The 18,245-nt window shown below is 41.2% G+C and overlaps 1 protein-coding gene and 1 pseudogene across 1 annotated transcript in view; both read left to right on the top strand.

Moving 5' to 3' along the window:
* ATG14 (autophagy related 14) overlaps positions 1 to 18,245 on the top strand; it is a 36,578-nt gene that overhangs the window by 11,425 nt on the left and 6,908 nt on the right. Inside the window, exons 2-9 of the mRNA XM_045069770.1 lie at positions 1,701 to 1,763; positions 2,945 to 2,987; positions 5,680 to 5,761; positions 8,559 to 8,796; positions 11,457 to 11,686; positions 13,415 to 13,532; positions 15,137 to 15,227; positions 15,306 to 15,391. Of these exons, the coding sequence (XP_044925705.1) occupies positions 1,701 to 1,763; positions 2,945 to 2,987; positions 5,680 to 5,761; positions 8,559 to 8,796; positions 11,457 to 11,686; positions 13,415 to 13,532; positions 15,137 to 15,227; positions 15,306 to 15,391 (951 nt within the window). The remainder of the gene's footprint in view (positions 1 to 1,700; positions 1,764 to 2,944; positions 2,988 to 5,679; positions 5,762 to 8,558; positions 8,797 to 11,456; positions 11,687 to 13,414; positions 13,533 to 15,136; positions 15,228 to 15,305; positions 15,392 to 18,245) is intronic.
* Positions 17,018 to 17,190, top strand: LOC123390601 (annotated as a pseudogene).

Here is an 18,245-nt window from a genome sequence, read left to right as displayed (position 1 = left end):
GTTTAGATTCTAGACATAAGTGAAATCATACAGTATTTGTCAGACTGACTAATTTTACTTAGCATAATACCTTCTAGGTCTATCCTAGTGGCCCCAAATGGCAAAGTCTCATTCTTTTTTCTTGGTAACATTCTATCATATATATTTACCATGTCTTCTTTATCCATCCCTTCCATTTTGAAGTAGGTATCTTAGGAAATGTTTCAAAAATGGGGTTTTAGAAATATTTTAGACTGCTATTAGTCTGGACCATTTTAAGGAAGTAATTTCTAGGTTTGTTACTATTCTGTTAAATTTTTAGTTTTCATTTAGGCTAAGAATTTGGGAGACTGCCAGAAACCTAATCTTGGACACCATACTATGTTACTATAACATATGGCATTATCATGTGTTTTTTAAATAGCGAGCCACTGTTAGCTTGTTTAAAAGTCAGCTGCATGATGTTAGTCATATATATATTTTATATATATATATATATATATATATATATTTTTTTTTTTTTTTTAATGCAGATCCCTGTTAGGCAACAGGCCGCATTTTAGGTACTCATAGCACATGTGACTGGTGGCTCTCTTAGTAGCACAAATCTAGAAGATCTGAATGTCACTGTTCATCACCTTCAGCTGGTTGACATTTCTGGAACACAATACTTAACAAACGTAGAATACATATTCTTTCAAGTACACAGGATACTTTTCACCAGGGCAGACCAGATGCAAGGCCCTAAGATACTCTGAAATCAAAAGATTGAAATCTCACAGAGTATATTCTGTGACCACGTCAGAAAGTGGAAAACAGTTAACAAGTTACCTAGAAAAGCCCTCTATCTGGAAATTAAGCACTATACTTCTAAATAACTTAGAGGTCAAGGAGGGAATTACTGGAAAATCAGGAATTCCAAACTAAAGGATATGAAAATATACCCTATCAGACACTTTGGGGTTTAGCTAACACAATACTTTAGCTAACACAATATACTAAGTGTATAACTTTATATGGTTATAATTAAAAGGGAGAGGCTTAAAATGAATGATCTAAGTTTTTGTCTTAAACTGCACAAAGGAAAAAAGGACTAAACCCCAGTTAAGGTAACAGGAAGAAAAGGATAAGAGGAGAAGACTGTAGAGAAAATGAACTACAATGTGGTATCTCTTCGTTTTGATAACTTGTACTCAGTAACTTGTTAGCCCATAAGGATCAGCAATAAAATTAGTAAGAGAAAAAAAAAAAAACCAACAGTGTACTTGAAAAATTATAAGTAACCAATTTATAGGTAAGATAAGGATTGAATTAAACTAAATAATTAAAATCATATTTATGTGAGAAGCTTCAATTTCTTTGAACGCAGATTCATTCTAGTGCTCTGATGTGCCTGTTTTGGAAGATAATTTAATCTGGGTGGGGTGAGGGGGTAGCTTCTAGACATATTTTATAAACCATGAAAGAATTTTACTGATTGAACCAGCCAGGCACCCCTGAACCCATGCAAGTATTTTAAAGCTGAGAATTTGAACTTCGTTTTAAAATGAGCAAATGGTGTAAGCAGCTGTGTGCACACCCCCTTGAGAAGACGTGTGTTGACCGTCAGGACCCTGGCATCTCCAGAAGAGTGTGGAAGTGATTGGCTCTTAGGAATTTGTATAATCTACTGAACTGGAAAAAATGAGCATTTAATAAAATATTACACTTTTTTCTTATAGGTTTATAGACAAGAAAGAAAGGTTAAGCCAACTTAAGAGCAAGCAAGAAGAATTTCAAAAAGAGTGAGTTTCCCTTTTGCTTTTCCCTTGTCACCGTGTGGTTTAATTCAGTGCTATGGTATGCAGACACATGGACGGCTGACTTGTCGAATTTAGGACACAGTCTCAAAGTGGGGAAGAACAGTGCCTCTGGGAGAAGCAAAATAGAGATTCTCAAGTTCCTGGAAATCATTGAGATCAGACCCAGTCCCTTTGCTCAGTGACTAGACCCATGAGCAAGACCCCTGGCCCAGATAACTGATGTGCGGCAAGTGGGTCTAGAGCAGGCAGACAAGTGGTAGTTCCTGTAAGACGTCACGCCTTCCATTTTCTGGATCAGCATTTTCCTAAGCATGGTCTTGGTATCAAGACCAACAGAATTTGTTAGCTGAGGTAACAGTTTAAAATGCAGATCCTTGATCTTCTACCTTCAGCTGTTCTGCGGTCTGGAGGAGAAGGCCCTGGAATCTGCCCCCCTGACGAATCCCACCCGCTGATTTGAGCATCGTCCGTAGAATCTTCTCTCCCAAACTGACCTAGTCGCTGTTCTCCAGATGCACCCCAGGTCTCTGAAAACATCTGTGAGCAGATTAAAATTTTCTAAGATGCCCTGCGTTACAGAACCCTGCTTAGATTTATTTGTCATTTCTCTAACCTAATCACAGAAGCTTTTATTTCTTCCATAGAGCACTTCAGTCCACAGAACAGATTTTTACAGATGCCGGCTTGTGCCATTTCTTTGATAACTGAGCATCACATTTTAGATTATGAATTCTCTTGTAACTGTTACTGTTAATAAATGTGACTGATAGAAATTACTGATTATGACTGAGGACAAAGGCTCTTGCTATTACTAGAAATTGTAAATGTTTACAGAAAGGTTCTCGGCAGCATTAAAAGTGCAAAGAGGAAATGAGAAAAAAATAGAGAATTTGGAATTTGGAAAACATTTTTATTTTTTATTTTTCTAAAGATTCTATTTTTAAATGATCCCTGCACCCAGTGTGGGGCTCAGCCTCACAACCCCAAGATCAAGAGTCGCATGCTCCACTGACTGAGCTGGCCAGGGACCCCCTGGAAAACGTTATTAAGTGCTTGAGTCTCACTTTGGTATTTTCAGACATTTTTAAGAACTTACTTTAAAAAAATGTTGATTTTACATTTTTGAGCTTCACAACATTTATTATTGTCTTTTCTCTGTGCAGAGTGTTAAAAGCTATGGAAGGAAAATGGATAACAGATCAGTTGGTAAGCTGTAAGAAGTATTTAAATAATAATATTCTTTATACTTGACGTTACATGCTTTTCAGTTGGTGGTGCTTAGAATATCACTTTGAATTTAACTTTATTTTAATCATTTTTTGGCAGCCCTCTATTTGAATATATTTGTAGTGTGGGCTCTCAAATATTTTATCTAGATGCCAAACACAGAGTACTGGCAATTAATTATAGAGCCATTATAAAGGGTAAGTACAAAGTCTGATATTGACATAGGAATACAAGAATGACGAACTATCCTTTTTGGAAAAACTTACTCATTGTAAACATACACTCCCTATACAGATTGATGATTAAATGTGAAAAGTAAACTCATAAAAATATTAAAATATGGGAGAGTATTTATAAATGTAACCTACTGATGAACAGACCTTTATAAGCCATAAAGGAAAACATCTTCACAGACTGCATAAAAGTTTTAAAGTTCTGTATGTTGAAAACTCTAGGCAAAATGAACATAACTGGGAAAAAATGAGTATAGCATATAAAAATAAGGGGTTCAGGGGAGGGTATGTGATATGGCTAGTGCTGTGAAGTATGTAAGCCTGATGATTCACAGACCTGTACCCCTGGGGCAAATAATACATTATATGTTAATAAAAACAATTAATTAAAAAAAGAAAATAAGGAGTTCGATTGATAACACTTTTATTCCGTGTTGGTGTGAGTATACATCGATGTATTTGGTTGGAGAACAAGTTGGTGGTTTGCTGGGGTGTTTATGGTTTTTTTCTCACACATGTGGTATTTTCGGCAGGTTTCCTCCTAAGAAAATACATGAAGGCAGAGATTAATGGATAAAGAAACTGATTGACCAGAGTGTGGGTAGTGATCCATAAATATCTTAAAAGCTCATTAAACAGGATGAGATAACTGATACTGTGTAGCTGTTCAAAAGAATCCCCAGTCCATAAGTATTGATATGGAGTGATATCCAAGAGTTTTCTAATGGTAGAGCAAACAAAAAGTAGGCTAGGATAAAGTATGATTCCCTTTGTGTGTGTGTTTTGAAAAATCTGAAATCCAAAAAATCTGAAAAGAGGGGTGCCTGGGTGGCTCAGTGGGTTAAGCCTCTGCCTTCAGCTCAGGTCATAATCTCAGCATCCTAGGATCAAGCCCCACATTGGGCTCTCTGCTCAGTGGGGAGCCTGCTTCCTCCCCTCTCTCCTCCTGCCTCTCTGCCTACTTGTGATCTTTCTCTCTGTGAAATAAATAAATCTTTTTTTTTTTAAATTAAATTAAATTAAAAAAAATAAAAATCTGAAAACATACATATCAAAGTTTAATTGAGATTACCCCTGAAGGAGTCCAGTTTGTGATCGCTTTATTTTTTCTCTTCTGTGATGTTTAATTTTTTTTTCACAATAAGCATCATTCATCATTTTTAAATACTTGGAGTTGCCAAAACAAAATACACTGTATGGGAAAAGACTATTTATAAAGAATCCCATCCCCATTTTTCTAAATTCCATGTACTGTTTTCTAATTTTTCTATCAAAAATGTCGGTATTGCTTCTTGAAGACTAATACTGTTTACAAGTGAGGACGTCTTCTGGCTGTTTCATCTTTGAGTCAGTCCACGGGGTCCCATGGGTCTGTTCTCAAGTGTCCCTCCAGGGAGGGTGGCACTTCGTACCTGCGGCAGCTCTGCAGTCTGCTCTGTCTTGTACTGTCAGGCTCCTTAGGCTGGCATTAAACACCATAAATATTTGAATGCTGTTTTAAGCTTTTAATTATCCACATTTATAGAGGCATTATAGAATAGGTAATCCTACTTTTTAACTGACTACTAGGTTGCATTTTTACTGATCTTTTATTTCGGTCTTGGGGGAGAAAACCTTCTGTTTTTATTGAAGTTTTGATTATTTTGCTAGTAATAATTGTGTATTGTGTTAGTGAGATAATACAGTGATGTTAATGTTCTCCTTAGTAAACAGCATGAAGAGTTTAGAGCAGTGCAGCTGTAGAACTTTCTGTGGTGATGCAGATGTTCTGTGTCTTAAGCCACCAGTATGGTAGCCATTAGCCACATGTGGCGTTGAACACTTGACCTGTGGGTAGTGTTGAGTAGGAACTGAATTTCATATGACTTTTATTTTTATTTATTTATTTATTTTTTAAAAAAATATTTTATTTATTTGTCAGAGAGAGGGAGAGAGAGCAAGCACAGGCAGACAGAATGGCAGGCAGAGGCAGAGGGAGAAGCAGGCTCCCTGCCAAGCAAGGAGCCCGATGTGGGACTCGATCCCAGGATGCTGGGATCATGACCTGAGCCGAAGGCAGCTGCTTAACCAACTGAGCCACCCAGGAGTCCCTCATATGACTTTTAAATAGCCACATGTGGTCACTAGCTGTATATTGGACAGAGCAGGTTAAGAGCATATACTTTGCCATTTTTTCTCTGTCCTCATTAACACACAAAAGAACTATGTGTATTTCTTTCTCTCTGTCTTAATTTCCAACCAGCTTCTGCACTGAACCAGAATAACACTTTGTTTTTTCATAATCCACTGTAGCCACAAAAGTTATAATAAATATATTGGTCTTTTCTTCATTATGTTTTCTAAGATATGCCTCAAAATAATGGTGATCCTAGGTTGATAATCCTATTACTCATAAGAGACCAACATTTGTGATATTTTTTGCATACTTTTTTTTTAAGAGATGGAAAATAATGTCCTGCAAGATGAGGATTGAACAGCTGAAACAAACAATATGTAAAGGGAATGAAGAAATGAAAATAAGTAAGTAATCTGTCCCCCTTCTTCTAGACCTAATAAAGGGCTAGTGTGGAATGTCATTGGCTTCATAAGCTAGAGAGACAGAAGTGGGGGGGAGGCAACAGCAACCTGGAAAGGTTTCCTACTTGCTTCTCTTATCAAGCATTTGTATAAGAATTTTAAGTAAATATTTTCACAAATACCTGTATTTTATATACACACATACACACAAATATAATGACGTTTGAATAAAGTACTTTTCTCAATTAAAAAGGTTAAGGAATACATATTTCCCATTCGCCTTCGCTAACAGGAAGCTTGGTACTCAGTTATAATTACTAGTTCACTCCAGAACCACAGAATATTGGCTTTTTCTCTCCATTAGTGAGTCTCATGTACATTTCAGTCTGTATTATTCTTACATTGTATTAGGTAGCTCATCCTTCATCGTAAATGGTTGTCAGATTTTAGGAGAGTCCTCTTAGAAACCCTGTGTCCTTAGACGTATCCTGTCTGTTTCTGAAGATCATTGTTTAAAGTTCAGAGTGAGTCACCGTCATGCCTTATGACTCCCTTTCTTGTCTGCTTGTGCTTTCAGAAGCAAGTATTTTATAGTGGTATGTAATAGAGCAAAAGCTTCCTTTGAAAATGTTAGTCCTCATAAAGGGCTCCTGTGGAGTTTCACAGGATTAGTCAGCCCGAGAGGAGGGCCGCGTGGGGAAGAGCTGCTCAGAACCACACACAGCCGGTTACCCACGGAGCTTTGCCTGCGCCTCCGGAGGCTCTGGTTCAGCAGCAGTGTAGCAGCCTATGACTGACCCCTCTCTCCCCATCCTCCCGTGATGCTCATATGTGCTCCCAGGTGTCTGTGACCGTCCTGGAACTGCTGGATTCACTGAGTTTGTGCCTCACCTGATGAGCAAGTTTAAATCTTTGATGAGCTGAATTTCACAGATTCCTAACTCCCCAAAACAAAACGACCACCACAGAAAAGATTTGGCCCTAGAGCAGTGGACCCTGTGAGAGTGCTTCCCATCCCTACAAATCCTCAGTCACCTGTTGATGCTTGTACAATTTAGAGAGAGAATCCTGGGACCCACCTTGGATGTAGGAAGTTCAAGTCTCATGCGTGGGGCCGGGGTCAGTGGTTCTCAAACTGTCTGTAGTAAAAGACCATTTTCTCCCTCTCTGATTTCTCATCTGTCATAAATTGATGGTATTTTGTAAAATACCATAAAATGCTAGGAAAATGATTGCACACTTGAATGGTATGTCCGTGTCATATTGCCATGTCAGAGAGAAATGTTGCTGAGCTTACTCTGTATTTCTGTACCTCTCTTGTCTGACTGGTGAAAGTTTACTGACAGGCCCAGATCCAGGGGCCACACTTTGAGTAGTACTATTCTGGGTGGCACTGATGACTTACGAAGGGATGGGAACCACTGCTCTTTAGAACATAAATGCAGTCTAGTTGCCACCCTTTAGACGAGACTCAGACAATTCTGCAAACAATTTTAGGGGAGTTCATGAATTCCAGAAACTATGCATGGTCTCAAGTCCACAGATGAAGAGCTTGTTACTCAGCAAATAGTATTTCTTAAATACATATTTCCCATTCGCCTTCGCTAACAGGAAGCTTGGTACTCAGTTATAATTACTAGTTCACTCCAGAACCACAGAATATTGGCTTTTTCTCTCCATTAGTGAGTCTCATGTACATTTCAATCTGTATTATTCTTTCATTGTATTAGTGTACCACATCCTTCATCGTAAATGGTTGTCAGATTTTAGGAGAGTCCTCTTAGAAACCCTGTATCCTTAGACGTATCCCATATCTCAGCAAATAGTATTTCTTAAAAATTTTTGCTGTTAAAAATACCACATATATTCAGAAAAGGTCATATATTATAAATTGTAGAACCTGATGAGTATTTCTCCAGAATCTTTTGGTGTTATGTGTCATGATACAGAATAATACAGATATGTTATATGGTATAGATAAGGAAGTTGGATTGTATGAACTTTAAGGTTGAGTCGATCGGTGTTATAAAGTTACTTATCCAGACAAGCAACAGTAGATGACAGAAATAGCATGAGTGTTTTTATGTTTAGGGAGAGATGGCATGGAGAGAAGGACAAATAAAACTCTTGAGTGCTGAGTCTGCACAAGTGCAGATTAGGTGACTGGTGATCTCCTGCCACCTGGGAAGGGTCATGATATCAAGTTGGAAACTGTTCTTACAAAATCTGACCACCATGACCGGGGGCCTTGGCCAGACATTCATTTGAGCACTTGTAAAGAGCTCAGTAGCGATCATGAAAATGAGTGAGCTTGCTGGAAGATAAGCGTGATGGAACCAGTGACTTAAACATTAGAACATCCACACTGAGCAAGACTGGTAAAGAGAATGCACAAGTGAGGGGAAATAAAATTGCGGGAAACCTTAGGCCTGCAGCGAAGTGCCTAATAGATAGCCAGATAGCCAGTAAGTTTTTCAAACTGGATTAGATACCTTTTCTGCCCGCCATGGTTATTCTTCAGTGCTTACCGTAAGTCAGGTAAACTTGATAGTTGTTGAGTGATTCTTTGAAATGATGACTACAGATGGAGACCCAGAGCCCTTTCAGTGGTGGGCCCCTTTGATTCATTTGTTTACATAAGCTGAACTCCCAGTTTTCACTTAGTGAACATTATGTAGTTAACCTGATGGAGGTTTTGCTTTTGGTTTAAACCACAGGAAGATGCTTACCCTTGGGAGGTGGGTTCTGTAGTCTCCAGGAGCTATTTATAGAGTTAATTGTTGGGTGTGATTTATTTCAGATTCTGAAGGCCTTCTCAAAACCAAGGAAAAGAACCAGAAGCTCTACACTCGGGCACAGCGGCACCAGGAGAAAAAGGAGAAGATTCAGAGGCACAATCGCAGACTTGGTGACCTGGTAGAAAAAAAAACCATTGACTTAAGAAGTCATTATGAGCGTCTGGCAAAACTTCGGCGATCTCATATATTAGAGCTCACCTCTGTCATTTTTCCAATCGAGGAAGTAAAGACTAGTGTGAGGTACAGTGAGTCTTTCGACTCTAGGAATAGATCAAGTTTCAGAGCAAGTATATTTCAAATATGGCAGCACCTCATTTATTGGGTTCATTCTGGGGTCATTGGCTTTCCTGGTAATGAAACTAAAGTCTTATCTGCTTCAGCAAACAGTACACACTGCATGAAATTGGGGAGGCTGCCAAGGTGGAGGGTGGTGGCCCTCAGAGAAGTGGGGCCCTCACTTGTTGACTGACCTATTGACTTAGCCTTTTCCTGGTAACTAGCTGCTGGAAAGCAGTGAAGACCATGAGTTTAGTCTTAGGCTCTAGTGCGTGGCTACCCTCAGGAGTCATTGGATGGACAAGACCATGGTTCCCCACCTGCATGTTCATCAGAGTCACTCAGGAACTTTAAAAAAATAGAGGTTCCAAAGGACACATCATCCGGTCCCCAGCCTATCTCGTAATATCTTTTTTTTTTTTTTTTAAACTTCCCAAGATGATGATGTTTGAAAACTGCTATGGAGGAGTTCATTTGCTTTCTCACTAACCATCAGGTTGTTCCAGTTGAGGATTTTCCTGTCTCTTTTGGTTGCCCTCACTGTCCAGCACCCTTCCCCGGCTGGTCCGTGGACTATGACTCGTGAGGACCATTACTCTGTCTGCTCCCTCTACTTCACTGTGTCCTTTCGGCCTCTGCCTGAGTTAACTTCCTAAAAGCCTAGAGGTCTCATTGTTCTTCTGGCTTGAAACCCCACTCTCTACCAAGTAATTTTTAATTAGTAATAATAGTAATTAGTAATTAGTAGGCAAATATAAAAATAAAAAGGCAGATTCAAAATAGAGCAGAATAGGAAGTTCAGAAATAGACTCTAAGGTAGCCTTTTGGGTCAGTGGGGAGAACAGGCGACCAGGCCTTTGGGGAGGAAAAAGCTCATAAAACAGAAACATTATGATAAGTTAGAATCTTTTTTTTTTAAGTTGTTTATTTTTTCAGTAATCTCTACACCCATAGGGCTCTTCACCCCAAGAGTCAAGAGTCGTGTGTTCTTCCAGCTGAGCTGGCCGGGCAGCCCCAGTGCTAAATTAGATTCTGATGGACTAAGGTATCAGTGTTAAAACAGTAAACAAAGACACGGTCTTAAGACACTGTCTCAGATCGGAGGAGACCAGGGAGACCAGCAGCTGAGTGCGAACTTGCAGAAGAGAAAACACGGAGAAAAACTTTCTCTTCTCTGTGCTGTTAAATCTTTTATAGCAGTATATGATACTATATGCTGGTACTTTTTTAAAGCCCATAGTTCTGAAGTTACTTCTGTAAAAAGGTTTCTTGTCCATTCACATTTCTCAAACTTGTTACATGGAAAAAGGAAGAAGCAGAAGTGTCGCCCAGAACTGGCCGTAGTGCCCTGCCCCCCTTCCCTGTGACTGCCAGGGCCCTCGCCCCACAGGCATGGGGTGGCTGGAGGAGAAAGAATTGAGAACAGGACCTCAGCTTAATGCAGCACAGACACCCTCCCCAGTTTGCCCCTTTCTCGCCTACTTTTCCTACACTGACACCGACCCAACGGCAGGGATCGTCTTGTCCCTGCGCCACCACTGAGCACACACTGTCCCCCGCGCACACACACACCTGCCCCCCACCCCTGATGGGGCGTGCTGACTTCTCGCGCCTTCCCACTCGCCTGGCCCTCAGTTCAGAGCGCCATCCACACTGTCACAAGTATTTCTGTGTGAATAGTAACACTGCATTTCCCTTTTTCATGGTGCAGACATTTGCACTGATACCCCAGAAGCCATTGTGGGTCAAAACTGCTGTCTTGACAGATGTCTGAGCAGTGACGCCAACTGTGTCACCTGTTGTTGTATTATTCTACCGTGTACTTGCATTTTCTGAGAGAAAGGCATTTCATGTCAAGGACGCTCTTGATGAAGCAGTGGAAATTATATTTTTATTTAAATTTTATTGTCTTGATCCTTGTGTACACATCGTTTTAGTAGACCACACGATGAAACGGGAAGTGGGCAGAAGCTCCTTTGCTCTGTTCTGAAGGGCCGAAGCCAGCTTATCAAAAAGCACTCGAGTGAGTTGCAGGCGGGACGAGCTGCTGTGTGCATAGGACACAGTTTTTACTTGAAAGAACTACTGCAAGACTTGAGTGTGAAAGAGATTTTCAGAAGTCTTGACCAGTGCTGTTTTGCTTTGTGTTTCAGTGGTTAAAAGACAAAGCCACTCTTCACTACTTTTCTTGTTTTGAAAAGTACAGCAGTTTTTTTGGTTTTGTTTTCATAAAAATATACTGTGTTAACATAATAGGTTTATTATTTCCAAATGAATGAATCATTTAAAATTTTCTCAGATTTCTAATACAGGCAAATATCAATAATCTGCCCATCACAAAAGCTCTTTGGGGTTCTCCAAAAATTGCAAGTGTGTAAGCATGAGACCAAATAGTTCGAGAACCTGATAGTGAGGCGGCAGGTGCCACCCTCTCACATCGGTGCGGCCTTCTGTGCCACAGCGGTTTCAGCTTCATCTCTGACAGAGTTACTCACCTCTGTATATTCCAGTTAAACTCCTGTCCTCGCGTGTGCATCTTTCAGTGTTCTGCTGGTCAGGCGGGTAACTTGGATGCTCTTTGAAACCCATTCCCATGAAATCTGTGTGTGTGTTCTGATTTTCAGAGATCCTGCAGATGTGTCCTCAGAGAGCGACAGTGCCATGACCTCCAGCACCGTGAGCAAGCTTGCCGAAGCCCGGAGGACGACTTACCTCTCGGGAAGATGGGTCTGTGACGATCACAACGGGGACACCAGCATTAGCATCACAGGGCCTTGGATTAGCCTTCCCAACAACGGGGACTACTCTGCCTACTACAGTTGGGTGGAAGAGAAGAAAACCACGCAGGGGCCTGGTGAGAATCAGAATAGTCTTTGAAAACTTAGAAGTACATAAGTTTTTTAATTGAGGTAAAATTTACATAACGAGACGAACAGCTGTAAAGTGAACCATCCCGCGGCACAACATTTGCCGTGTTGTGTGTTGGTATCCGGAGCGCTGGCATCACCTCAGACAGGAGCTCCGGGGCCCGTAGCTGTCATGCCCCTGTCCCCTCTGCTCCCTGCCCTGGGCAGCCCCTGCAGATGAGATCAACTTATGATGGTTCAGCTTACAATTTTTTGATTTTATGATGATGCAAAAGCGATACATGTTCAGTAGAGTTCACGCTTTGAATTTTGAAATTGGATCGTTTCCTGGGCCGGTGCTGTGCATGTGTACTCTCAGGGTGCCAAGCCCCCGAGGCCCCCAGGCAGCTCTGCGGCTGTGAGGGTCCACAGCCGGTAGAGACACCGATAATGTTTCATGTTTCACTTTCAGTACAGCATGCAGTGCATTGCGTGAGATGTCCAGCATGTTCTTATAAGTAAATGACTTTGCCCAGGCTGACGTCCCTGTTCTGGGCCTGGGTCAGGCAGGCCGGGTGAAGCTATGGTGGTAGTTATTTAGGTGCCTTAAATGCATTTTCAGCTTAGGATATTTCCAATTTACAATGGGTTTATCAGGACATAACCCCATCCTAAGTCGAGGAAGATCCATTATTTTGTTTTCTGTAGGTCTAGAGGTATCTATTTTGGATATTTCCTAGAATTGGGATCAGATAATGTGTGACCTTTTGTGTCTGGCTTTTCTTTTTTTCTCTTTTTTTTAAAGAGTTTATTTATTTATTTAACAGATCACAAGTAGGCAGAGAGGCAGGCAGAGAGAGAGGAGGAAGCAGGCTCTCTGCTGAGCAGAGGACCCAATGCGGGGCTCGATTCCAGGACCCTGAGATCATGACCTGAGCCGAAGGCAGAGGCTTTAGCCCACTGAGCCACCCAGGCACCCTGTGTCTGGCTTTTCTTAAATAGCATAGTGTTTTTAAGGTTCATCCATTTTGTGGCATGAATTAGCATCTCATTCTTTTTATGACTAGGTCATACTCCATTGTATGTAATGTGGATATTCCACGTTATATCCATTTTTAGGTATTTCACTTTTGGGGGGCTGCTACTGCTTTATTTATATAAAAGACCTCACTAATTAGTATATTTATCCAGTAGAGTCATTTTTGTAGTATCTTTGTAAAGAGCTTGTTTTTAGCAGCCCAAAACGGAGATAGAAATTGCCCAATAGAAAAACCCTTTAAAACTCTGGTAGCTTTCTTTGGTGGAGAAAAGATTGTTCATTTAGTTATTTAGCAAATACATAGTGTGTGCTTTCTGTCGCACATGGTGCCAGGTGCTGGTGAGACAAAGTGATGTCATCAAGACAGGTGTAGCCTAGGTGAGGCCTTTCTGAGGAGGTGACATTTAAGTTGGGCATTTACTGTTCTAATAAATAATACATTATCAGGTCCAAGCAGTTCAGACTTCAATTTCATTTATGTTGGGTCTGTCTGGGCTCATTTGCTTGGGTTACATTCCACACTGCAAAAATCAGAAGTGACGAAACGTTAATGTGCGGCCAGGAACGTGTTATTAGTCTATTAGGAGCAAAACAGAACCATCAACAATGTAATGATAAAATTACAGATCATAAAATCTAGGTTCCCTGGTATTTTTTGTCGAAATTAAAGCTGTGTGTGGTTGTTTCTCTGCCTCAGACATGGAGCACAGTAACCCCGCTTACACGATCAGCGCCGCCTTGTGCTACGCGACTCAGCTGCTCAACATCTTGTCTCATATACTTGACATAAATCTTCCTAAAAAGCTGTGCAACAGGCAAGTAATCGAAGGTGACGAAGTCCTCTTTATCACAGATCTCGTTTTCCTATTAGTACTTACTCTAATTAAACCAAAAATAGGAATTTAAGTATTATTAAGCCAGAAAAACGACTGGGAAATGTTGAGATTAATTTCCAAAGCCTACTGTGCAAGTTTGTTTCATTATCTTAAAATTGCACATGAAGTCTTCGAGAAGACCACTGAGAATTCTCCCACTTGTGAAAGTAATTGAAGGAAAAACTAGGATCTTCAGAGGGTACGCTCCTATGTAAGAACTGGGTAAATCATAACACCTGAATATAAAATAAAAAACAAGTGCCTTAGAATTCAAAAAAAATGTAAGGATGCCTGGCTGGCTCAGTTGGGGGAGTATGTGACTCTTGATCTCTGGGTTGTGAGTTTGAGCCCCACGTTGGGTGTAGAGATTACTTAAAAATGAATTTTTTTTTTCTTTTTAAGATTTATTTGAGAGAGAGCTTGCGCATCCAGGGGCCGGGGGTGGGGCAGGCAGAGGGAGAGGAAGAGAGTCCTTTCAACAGACTCTGCCCTGCGTGGGGAACCTGACACAGGGCTCGGTCTCATAACCCTGAGATCATGACCCAAGCTGAAACCAAGAGTCATATCCTTAACTGACTGGGTCATCCAGGCTCCCCAGAATAAAATCTTTAAAAAAAAAAAAAATGTAAACATTTACAGCATACTCAGTTCTAAGTTCTGCTCAGCCCTTTCTACCACTGCTGAGTCATCCTTACATTTCAAGCCAAATAAATATGTATTATCATCTCTCTCCCCTTTTAAACACAAAAGTTGCCAGGGTGTTTTACATCTTGCTTTTTGAGTGTTTAACAAATATTTGAGCCCTTTTCTGGGCACTGAGAGGGTACAGTGGTGATGAAAACCTAATCCTTGCCCTCTTGGCCCTTCATTCTAACAGAGGGACAGATAATCAATGAGCGGTGTGTCCGCTGGTCATGAAGCCCGTGGAGGACACAAAAGCAGAGTGGAGGAGAGGGGGACGGGGAGGCAGGGGCTTGCAGTATGTGAGTGGGCCCGTGTGCAATCACCTGTGACCCTGAGGGAAGGAAAGATGGGAGCAGACCACGTGGGTCCATTGGCACCAAGAGAAAGCCCTGGGGAGAGCGAGGACAGTGAGGAAGGTGGGGGTAAAAACTGGGTGGGCCTCGTGGGGCCATTGTGAGCCTCCAGCTGTCATTCTGCACAGAGCAGACAGTTAGCAGAGGTTTCTCGGTGTAGTGTGCCACGATCTCACCAGTCCCCTAATTCTGTTCACAGAATAATCTTGTACATTTGTCATTTCATTAGTGTGCAGGTATTTGTGTTGAGTAACTTTTCAGAAGTGGAATTGCTGGTCAGAGGGAATATGCATTCGTGATTTTTATAGATGTGGTGGAATCGCTCATCATGAGGGCAGCAGTTCATTCTTAGAAAGTCTCTGTTGAGTCTAACTTATAAAGAAGCAAAGGATGTGGGGTATGTTTTATACTCAACTGTGGTGTAAAATACACTCTTCCAAATAGACATTTTACCATAGAATTTCCTCGGAAAGATACAATTTTACAAACTGTATGTTTGTTTTCCAGTGAATTTTGTGGGGAAAATCTCAGTAGACAGAAATTTACTCGAGCAGTGAAGAAACTGAATGCAAATATTCTTTACCTGTGCTTTTCTCAGGTATGGAAAATATGCTGTGAGCTCATTTTTAATGTGTTACTTGGTTGAAAATGTTAATCAGTTTTTTGCTTTTTCTAGCATGTAAACTTAGATCAGTTACAACCACTGCATACTCTCAGGAACCTAATGTACCTGGTCAGTCCGAGCTCTGAACACCTGGGCAGGTAAGAATGCTTCTTGCTTTTTTCTAAGTGGTAGTGCTGTGAGTACTTCAAAGCTTAGTGGTTGTGTGTGTCGGCAGAGCCCAGGGGCCTGGTCCTCACCCCGAGTCTCCACAAAGCACAAAAATAATGTGGTCCTGTACAGAAGGGCAGAGCAGCTAGTCAAGTTTGAGCCTTTATGGTCCTTACATAATCATTTCTTGGAAAATTAATATCAGACATTTTTAACACCTAAAATGAAATAGAAGACCCCAGATGTTCCCGGAGGGGGGCGCCTCGTGCCACGCTTGAAGACCAGAAGCTATTTCTTAGACTCCATGTCCCTTTCTTCTGAGCACTCTGTAGTGTCTGTCCCTTTTCCTGTGCCTTTCCTTTCATGCCTCCTGCCACCGTAATAGTTCTTCCCAGGCATCTTTTTGTCTTTCTGGCCACCATCAGCTGGAGATAAAGGGTATTAGAAGTTTCAGGGGTGAACTAGTTTAAAATCCATTAGGTTAAGAACGAGAGTCAGTAACAAAAAAGACCAACTAGGGCTGGTCTGTGGGATCCTTCTAGGCCCTCAGCCCAATGTAGAGGAAGCTTTTTTTTTAGAACCATTCAGGTAACCCCTCTTGAGTACATACCCCTTTTCCATGCTCTTAACAGTCTGTCCCTACATTTCTGAGATACGACTTCGTTAATGTATTTGCACTTTTGAAAGAGGCTAAAGAAAAGGCAGGGATGTTCTTCTGGGGAGTCCCCTTCCCATCGTTCATTTGCCTTTACAGCTGGAACCAAGGTTCGGGGGGGTCTTTACTCCGGCCAGGGTGCTTGGCTTCCTCCCCATGGCAGGGAACTTTCCATGGGAATCTGCCCTTAGCCACTGGCTTGTGTTTTCTGCACCCCCCCACCCCCACCTAAAACAGTAACTTACCTGGGACTTAGAACTCTGTGGAAAAAGCTGTGCACTCTCTCTGGGGAACTGCACACACACATCTAGAATTCTGTGCCGTTTTATAGGGAGTTCATGCTCCTTGCTTCAAATTGCATTCATTAGTTGACAAAGCACAAGAACCTGTTAGAAATCCACCCCAGTTTTTAGTGGTTGATTTCTGTGGGTTTGTTTGCCATCCTCTTTGTACTTTATTTCAGAGTTCAACATTAGGAAGAGTTCAGCATTAGGAATTTTTTTTAAAAGATTATATTTATTTGGCAGAGAGATCACAAGTAGGCAGAGAGGCAGGGGGGTGGGGAAACTGGCTCCCCGCTGAGCAGAGCCTGATGCTGGGCTCGATCTCAGGACCCTGAGATCATGACCCAAGCTGAAGGTAGAGGCTCAGCCCACTGAGCCACGCAGGTGCCCCTAAACATTAGGAAATTAATCCTTAATAATAAGAGCTAATGTTTATTGAGCCAATATTTCATAGGTGTGCTGATTATTCTTATTTTACAGAAGGGGCTGGCTGGTAACTGAAGCTTAGCGTAATCAAGTAATTCGTTCTCATGATCACAGAGGCATTCAGAGTAATAGAGCCAGTCCCAGCCCGCATCTGACTCCACAAAGTGGTAGATGCTCGTGCTTTTAACCAGTACACACTACTTAATCACATGAACAGATTTTTAAAAAATAATAATAATAAGATCAACCTGATCGCTTCTCGGCCTTTTGGCTAAGATCAAGTGTAGTATCTGTTCTTTTCAGTTTAATAAGATCAACCTGATAGATGCCAGAACAGCAGTGAATAAAATTCAGTTCCTGTGAATAATTAAAGAAAATTAGTTCCAAATTAAAAAATTATTAAGAATATCTGCCTTAAGCCTACAGAAAAGACTATTTCAGTGACATGTTCCTTATGTGGATGTTTAATAAAGGCATTCCTCTACAGTGAGGACAAGAGGAGGTCTGTTGTCGCTGCTATGTTCACTTCATTCTGGAGGCCTAGGCGAAGCCGAACAGTTTTACAAAGAAGTAAGGTCTATTTATGCCGGGAAGAAAGAAACTAGGTTGGCGTTGTTGCAAATGGTTGAACTGGCCATCCGGGAGAGCTTGCTTGCTTATGTGCTGACGGCTAGTCAGATAACAGAATGAGGAAAGGCTCCCCTTTACTGTAGCAGCAACAACTATACATTACGTAGGAATACTCTTTACAAAACATGTGCAAACCATAGAAAATAGGAAACTTGAAAAAAATGGTTCAACATCTATTTCTTGAATTTCTGCTAGGCAGCGCATGAGGTGTGGTCCTGGATGAAAGAAAGCCTGAGGCAGGGAACACCCTCAGGATTTTCTTGGAGAGAAAGGCTGAGTAGTATAAAAATGCTCCTTCTCCCCAAAAGGAAACCTGATCAGAATTTCAACAGATATTTCACGGAACTTTGACAAGCTAATTCTGAAGTTGAGCTAGAAGCACAGGCTGCAAGGAAATTTTGGAAAAGAATAGTAAAGGATGGGCTTGGCCCCTTTTAAAACATAGCGTAAAGGTGATTAAACCAGGTGCTGTTAGCATGCAGGTAGGTGGAGCAACTAGACACAGAGAAGAGAGTCCAGAGACGGGCCCTGTCCCTGCAGGGAGGGCACCACGACAAGGCCCGGCATGTTGAACCAGATAATAATAGATCGATAGCAGCGGGCCAGTGAGTATTCATACAGGGACAAAGCTGGACTCATACTACTTTCCGCATGTAAAAATAAATTCCAGATGATAGAAAATACCTTATTTTATTTAAAAAAAAAAAAAAACAACCTATAAAATAGCGAGAAAAGACAGTGTTTTATAATCACAGGGTGGGGAGGGAATTCCCATGCAAGCCACAAAACCCCCAAACCATGAAGGAAAAGAGTTACATAGTTTACTGTGTAAAAACTCTAAATGCCTCT

Source organism: Mustela putorius, unplaced genomic scaffold (assembly GCF_011764305.1).
Source record: "Mustela putorius furo isolate JIRA1106 unplaced genomic scaffold, ASM1176430v1.1 tig00000129_pilon_pilon_pilon, whole genome shotgun sequence".
NCBI lineage: Eukaryota > Metazoa > Chordata > Mammalia > Carnivora > Mustelidae > Mustela > Mustela putorius.
Note: the sequence above shows the minus strand (reverse complement) of the source record. Positions and strands in the feature narration are given on the sequence as shown.